At 44.9% G+C, this 7,239-nt stretch overlaps 1 protein-coding gene across 1 annotated transcript in view; it reads left to right on the top strand.

Moving 5' to 3' along the window:
- The window catches only part of UBR7 (ubiquitin protein ligase E3 component n-recognin 7 (putative)), a gene marked incomplete at its 5' end in the record, with an annotated part of 8,786 nt that extends 7,817 nt beyond the window's left edge, over positions 1–969 (top strand). Inside the window, 2 exon segments of the mRNA XM_010145720.1 lie at positions 30–91; positions 858–969. Coding sequence (XP_010144022.1) covers positions 30–91; positions 858–950 — 155 coding nt within the window.
- Positions 970–7,239: the final 6,270 nt, after the last annotated feature.

Here is a 7,239-nt window from a genome sequence, read left to right as displayed (position 1 = left end):
CTTTCCCTTGCCTTCACTTCTCCATCCAGAATACAATGATCTAAAGACAGAACTGACTGACTATCTCAGGAGATTTGCAGATGAGGGAACGGTAAGGTGCAGCTCGCAGAAATGCTTTGACAGAACGTGCTTTCAGTACTGTTGAGGGGGGATGTTCACTACTATGATGTTAATTTTTTTTCCTTTCTCTTGGAGTTGCTGGTACTGCAGTAGAAATTAGAAATGCCTGATTTGATTGGAATTTAAAAGTTGTATTTCTTCAATGACATTGTTGAGAGATCACAGGGACCTTACAGAAATCTGTCTTTAAAGTAATGAGAGCAGTTCCGAAATGTAAATGACACTTCTGTTGCTCTAGGAAAAGTATTCCAGAAGCAAAGCTCTTAACCTTTGTTTTTTTCTTGTATTGAATTTAAACCCTTAGAAGAATAAGGACTGACCGAGTATTGGCAAACAGTCTATCAGCTGTATTCCTGGAGGAATTTTCCTGCTATTATTAATCAACACATCCATTTTGTTGGCTTATTTGCTAATTTGCCGTTCTTAGTTACATTGTAACGAGTCAATTGAGCTAGTGAAAATCTTGCTTCCATCATCAGAAAAATGAGAACAAAGCAAGTGGTCAAGCCTGTTAAAAACACCATCAGGAGCTTTGCTCCGCGTGCCTGTTCTTCCTTTGGGGAGCTGGTTTCTCTGTGTTCTCTTGGAGCAGCCTTTGGGCATTAGTCGTCTGCTGGGGGTACGGCAGCAAAGCTGTCCCACTTGCTGTGTCATGGGAGGTGCCCACAATAAAAAAAGGATCGTTCGTTTAACTGAATTCTTGTGCCACAACTTGGGTTTCATTGTGCTCCCCCCAGGTGGTTAAAAGAGAGGACATTCAGCACTTCTTTGAAGAGTTTCAGTCACGGAAAAGACGACGGACGAACAGGATGCAGTACTACTGCAGTTAGACTGAGACGCTTGGGTCTGAAAGGACAATTGGGAAAACAAGATTCACTGGCAGACAGAAGAGGCATCTTCAGTATTCAGCTTGTCAAAGTCCAACTGTCTGAGAAACGTCTTAATTTTGTCTCATACTTTAGTTGTAGCAACTAAAACATGTTCTTAACAGGTACCTTGCGTTTTCAGGGGTTTCAGTACTGCTCGACGGGCCGCTGCTGCGGAAGGTGGCCTTGTCTGGGGGGGGTGGCTGGTTACAAGGACCGCGTGCTGCTGGGTGCTCCCTTCAGCCTTTGCACGCGGTGCTGAACCAGGGCGGACTCTGCCCCCTCCCTTCTGTACGAACCATGTGCAGCGCCAGGCCGGCGAGCATCGCTCTCCTGCTTTCAGTGGCTCTGTGTCATCTCTTGGAGGGCAGCGATTCTAGCCAAGGCTCCCTGCACTAGGCATCTACAGCGAGGCGAGGCTCCCCGGGGGTAAAGCAGGCAAGTGTTACGGTCACAAAATGGGTCACATCTGGTAACTAAACAGCTCTGTGCTGCTGCATGCTCACTGCCTGCTGCGGAAGTGCTGCCTGAGCAGGTGGAAAATGGAATATCACAGGTTAGAACATTCTGTTTTTATAAATTCAAAAACTTAACTTCGTTTCTAATATGTACAGTGATGTTTTACATGCAAAAAATGATTGCATAAACTTTATCCACTCGCTAGAATATAAATAGTATCTAGGAGGTACTAAATTACAAATTGAGCATTGGGGGGCGTTGTTATGGGACTTCTAATGTGCTTTGATTTTCACAACTAGCCTACTGCAAATTATTCTACTTCATAAATGTCCCTGAAAACACAGCAGCATTCTGGCATCTCGCTGCAGTACAAAACGTGTAATTTTTTTATAATCCCTGTGATAACCATGGAACAAGAGCTGTTTCACTGACTTTTAAGAATCTTCACTTACTTAGCTACAATTAAATACTTTTCATAAGTTTGGAGCCTAACGTAGTTTTTAGATTTCTTTACCCCCAACCCCCAAAGTATACTTTAAGGAACTTTTAATTTTTAACTCCTGCTTTATGTAGTTGGCGTATTTCTGTACCAAGGGGTCTGCTTCCATGTTCAGATCAGACCTTTCTCCAGCATTCTCCCTGTTGTTTCTGACCACTTTATTTACAGAAGCTAGTTCTAGTGTCGATGCTCAGTTCTTCAGGTTGTTTCATGTGAAATGGCTAGTTGCAATTAAATTTAAACTTTGGGTAGTGTATGTGCTTTTTTTGTAGCAACTGTTACGGGCATTGTAACTGCATATCTAACTACAATATCTAAAAATTAAACAACTGTTCGGTCAGTACTGTGCTGTTTTTTCCCGGTGCAGCTGTAGCAGTTTGTTTCCAGCCCAGATCCAGACACACGGCAGGCAGGGGTGGGGCAGGGCGGACTGCTTAGCCACAGGGCCCAGCCAAGCCTGGTGTTCTGGACTGGGGGCTCCATCCTGCCCCACACCTTCGCAGGCACTGTGCTCAAGAAGTGACAGCAGTGTCATAGAGAGGGAGGGAGTTCAGGTGCAGGAAGTTTTCTGAACCAAGTGTGTAATTTCCCCACAAAGGGGTTACCTACAACTACAACTGCACCAGATCAGCGTGGCCGATGTGCATTTCCTGTTCTTGGCAGCAGCCTGTGCTACAGTGTCCGAGCAGGGTGTACCTGAAGAGGGCCCAGCCCTTCACAATCCCCTTTTCCAACTTCTCTAACACAGCTGTGCTTTTTTCCTCAAGGCTCCTCCTGGGGAAGGGGCATCCTCTCTTCTGTGAAGTCAGCAGCTGAGAACAACTCCCTCTTGCACAACGAACAGAAAGCCAGCGACAACAGATGTTCCATTTGTCTAGTTTAGGAAGCCGCTCCTACACCCCATCTTCCTGGATGTGGGAATGAAGATGTTAGTAATTACCATTTAAGACCACACAGTACTGTCTCCCCCCCACTTCAAGTCAGGACTCTACACACAGTATCTTGCTGTTTTACATCAAAGTGAGACTAGTGTCAAGAGTTAGAGCTGGGCCCACTACTAGACAAATGACAGATGCTCACTGTTAGCCCTGTACTGTGACCTCTGTTCCAACTCAAACCAGGACAACTAGTCATGGGTTTCTGCTGCTGGATGACACACTTCTAGACTTGAGTCCTCTCTTTAAAGTACTGAAGCACTTGTTTCCGTGAAGGAGATGTAACAAATACTCAGCTGATGCAGCATAACTGCAGCTCGAGCAGAGAATGCTGGTACTCTGACTAGCTGTTCTGCTGAGAAAATGAACACTTCCTAGGCTGAGGGCTAAGTGTCACTGCCTTGACTGCAGATGGGCCTGTGCCTCTCACCAGAACCCGCTGAACTATTCCACTAAAGCACTTTGCCTTTTTAATAAGCTGCTTGAACAGTGCCATGAATTTTCACTCCCTCCTCTTGCACCAGTTTGTATCATATTCTTGATGTTTAAAGTATTACTGTGCACTTCCCCGCCCCCGCCAAGGAAGAACAACCCTTGTCAGTTCTAAGAGCCTGTACTGTTAGAGGACACCTTACCTTCTTACTAAACCTCTCCTTCCCCCCTGGCCATTGGTCACAGGGCAGTGGGCAGAGCTACGGCCACGTGCTGGGAACTGGTAACCGGAAGAAGTCGCAGAAGCATGTTCTATACAAGCCATTTATTTGAAATGCCAACTATACGTAGGATAAAGTCAGTGTTACATGCTTCTCAGCAACAGTAGAAAAATAGAACCAGTGAAAACCTTTTTACAACTGTAATGTTACTCAAAAGAGAAATGTATTGTTTTACAATGCATCACACAAGACTAGAATTCAAGTTTGGAGGTACCTAAATAAAAATACTATTTTTTTTAAAAAACACTATGTACAATTGAAGCGTAAACAAGTTTTACAAAGTACTGGTTATGCAGGTTGTAGAAAAAACACTTGCATAGGACATGAAGTCAGTTTAAGAAAGTTTTCTGAGCCTTTAGCATTGAAGGCACTTGACTTTATACCAGTAACAGCACAAGGACAAGTAACAAAACTGTAATGTTGCCGAAGGCAGGGCTACCTCCCGGCAGTACAGATAGTTACAGCAACCCCAAACCCCATTTTACAATTTCACTTCTCAGCTGTTTGCTGCGTTGGGCAGAGCTCAGCACCACCTCGACACAGACGCATCTAATTATCAGAAGAATGAACAGTGCCTCAAACAGCAGGAGCAATCTTTCCAAACAACAAAAAACCCCCAAAACACAAAAACCAAAACCAACCCTCCCCCCAAACCCCATCAAACCCGAACCAAAGAAACCCCTCAAGACAAACGTTTGAGGCATTCCATGACCAAAACCCAAGGCTTACAAGGACAGGTGGCCGCAGCCTTAACTTTCAGAAATGAAAGTCCTCAAGAACAGGAAAAATACAACAAGAAACTGCTAATCAACACAGCAGTTATTGACACACAACTACAGTAACTCCATGGAACATTTCAAAGGAGGAATCGGTTTCAGGAATTAAGTTATTTATCCATATATATTAAGGAAGAGGAGGGGTCAGGGAAAGGGGATTAAGAAGTTTTTGCATGTTGCTCACTGAACAGAAGTGTGAGCTCGCTCTCTAACAACAAGGACACAAGTCTTCCTCATTCCAGAAAATGTTCATACCTCTATTCTCAAGCAAAATATAGTCAATCATCTGCGATCTCCATCAAATTTACAGGAGGAAGAGATGTTAATTTCCAGCCTAATCAGAAAGTGCTTCATGTAAACAAGGAGCTTCTGCACCAAAGTTTCAGTAGACAGAGAACAACAAGACGTAGCAGATAGCAGAGGTACGTGTGTTCCGCAGGTGAGACAGAGTATGAACACTAGCTTCTGAGCATCATCTTCCCAACTCAAAATACACAACTGAAAACACAGATTGTCTACATGGCCTGATTGTCTCTGTGGCCTCAGAAGGGCTTGTCTTTTATTTCGCACCTACTTTTAAACACTTCCTTCTCTTTTTAGTATCACTCAGCTTCTGAGACTTCAGAAGCAATTCTGTATTCTAAAATGCAGACATGTCCCCCCAGAGGCATTTCTCACCAGCTTATTCCAAAGCCAAAGCATTTCTGGGTTTCCCTCAAGCCGTAACTTCAAAACTCCTCAAGTCTTCATCAGCCACATCCCCACAATTTTCAAGCTTAAAAGTTACTTCTGTAGATTAGCCCCATCTGTCCAGGTACACAGTGCCACACTGAACTACAGTATCTAAAATAGTTCTCTCTAGGTACATCTATCAAGTGTAGGTAAAACTAAATTACTCAGAATAGTAAGTGCTGAGGACAGCTACGACCTTTTAGTAATTAAGCTACCAACATATATATGACAAGTGCAGGGAATTTCAGGGGGGTTGTGTGTGATGAAAGTGAATGCTTCTAGTGCTGGTGAGCATGAGACTCAAGGGTCGGGTTAGAGCTAGGCAGTCAGACAGCACTGGGCTCAAATCTTCAGAAGAAAGCCAATGAACCTCAGTCGCTACCCTGCAGCAGCACCGTCCCCCAGCTGACACCTTCTTGCATTTACCACTGTTCTACACTGCAGTCCCAAGGGAACACGACATATTGGCCATGAGGCCAGGGCCACCACGTGTCTTGATTGGTCAAAAAAACAGATAGAAGAGCTGACGGGGAAAAAACAAACACATACACATCTCCCCTCACCCACAAGACGCATCACCTATGCAGTTTAGCTGAGCTTCTCCTCCAGACCTACACCACGCCTCCCATGGCCACGTCCCACAAGGAATGCCTGTAAAGCTTTCATAGAAGCAGAAGGCCTACAGATGGGTGTGCAGGAGACATGAGAGGATTTACTGGTTTGAACACTCATCTTCATTGATCTAGAAGCTATCTGGTAGTTTGGAAATGCAGGAGATTTGCAGACACACCATACATAACACTGCTGCCTCCTTTGAGAGCACGCGTAGAATCAGTCTCGAGGAGAAAAGACACTGCAGAAAGAACCGTGCCTCGACTGTACCACCCAAGGAGACCTTCCGGTGTGCTCTTTGCAACCGGTCTTGCCTGTCCCGCATTGGCCTTTTCAGCCATCAGCGCGCTTGCAGTAAGCGTGGGTAAAGCCCTTGCCAAATCTTCGTCTGTGAAGCCAAGCCATGAGAGATTCAAAACCTCTCAATTACACTGTGGTGGTGTTATCAGGCCTTGCATACTTCAGTGAAACAGGTCAGGTAAGAATCTGCCATCAGCTAAAACTACAAGTAAAGCTGCAGCAAGATTTCTGTTTAAGTAGTATTAAGCATTTTGAACTGCAGCAAACAACTCAACCTAACCTTAAAGTAGTCCTTAGGTCCCACTTGGAATTAAAGTTTTCCATTACTAGGAAATCAATCCTTCATCACAGAAACTGCATTTTGAAAACCCCAGTCAGGCCTTTACCAGTCATCACTACACTGCAGTGGCATCAGATCCCTGGCCTAAAGGCAAGGGATCTGTGGTACAAACTGCAAGTCAGGATGCACTCAATAATTGTAACTGTTACACCCAGTGCACTGCTCAACCCCAACCCGGTGGCAGGGAGGCAGCCCAGCTGGCTGTCACTCCCTCTTCATACCGTGACAGCGGACGGAAAGCAAAGTCAGGAAAGGGAAGCGTAACTTAAGATGCTAAAGCTCTGCACATTTCATGATGCCGGAGCAGTTACTCTGCACTTGGGTTTTGTCCAATGAACAGCTGCAGTTATGAAGTCAGCAACACTTCAGATCAGGTAAGGAACAATGAACGGCATCACCAAGAGAAGCCCTTTTTTAATCATAGGCAGGAGAAAGCGAGGCCATGAGCAGTCACCTCAGCACCTCTGCTGGAGAGGGAACCCTCTCAGGCGGAGGGTTACCCTCCAGGCAACAGCGGAGATACCACGCCTTGTCTTCCTGACACTCCAGGATTTAGCACAAATCCTCAGCTCCGGTCTTCACATAACCCCATGCATGGGTAGCCGGAAGAACAAGTTATTACTATCACTTTTAAACTATTTCTAGATTTATTTCTGCACGGGCAAATGAACAATTCTAGTCTGTCTAATAAGTGCTTGTGGGTGATCATGGAGTTCTCAGTGGTCACAGATGAACCAGAAAGCAAACGGAATCAGACTGTCAGATCCCTGACTGAATTTCACTGGAATTTGGAATTCTAAATATCCCCCCGGACTCTTAAAAACCCTAGTATAATTCTCGAAGTGGGTTTGCTACGTAAGACCAGCTGCCAGAACTTTTCAAACAAA

Source organism: Buceros rhinoceros, unplaced genomic scaffold (genome assembly GCF_000710305.1).
Source record: "Buceros rhinoceros silvestris isolate BGI_N320 unplaced genomic scaffold, ASM71030v1 scaffold10011, whole genome shotgun sequence".
Taxonomy (NCBI): domain Eukaryota; kingdom Metazoa; phylum Chordata; class Aves; order Bucerotiformes; family Bucerotidae; genus Buceros; species Buceros rhinoceros.
Note: the sequence above shows the minus strand (reverse complement) of the source record. Positions and strands in the feature narration are given on the sequence as shown.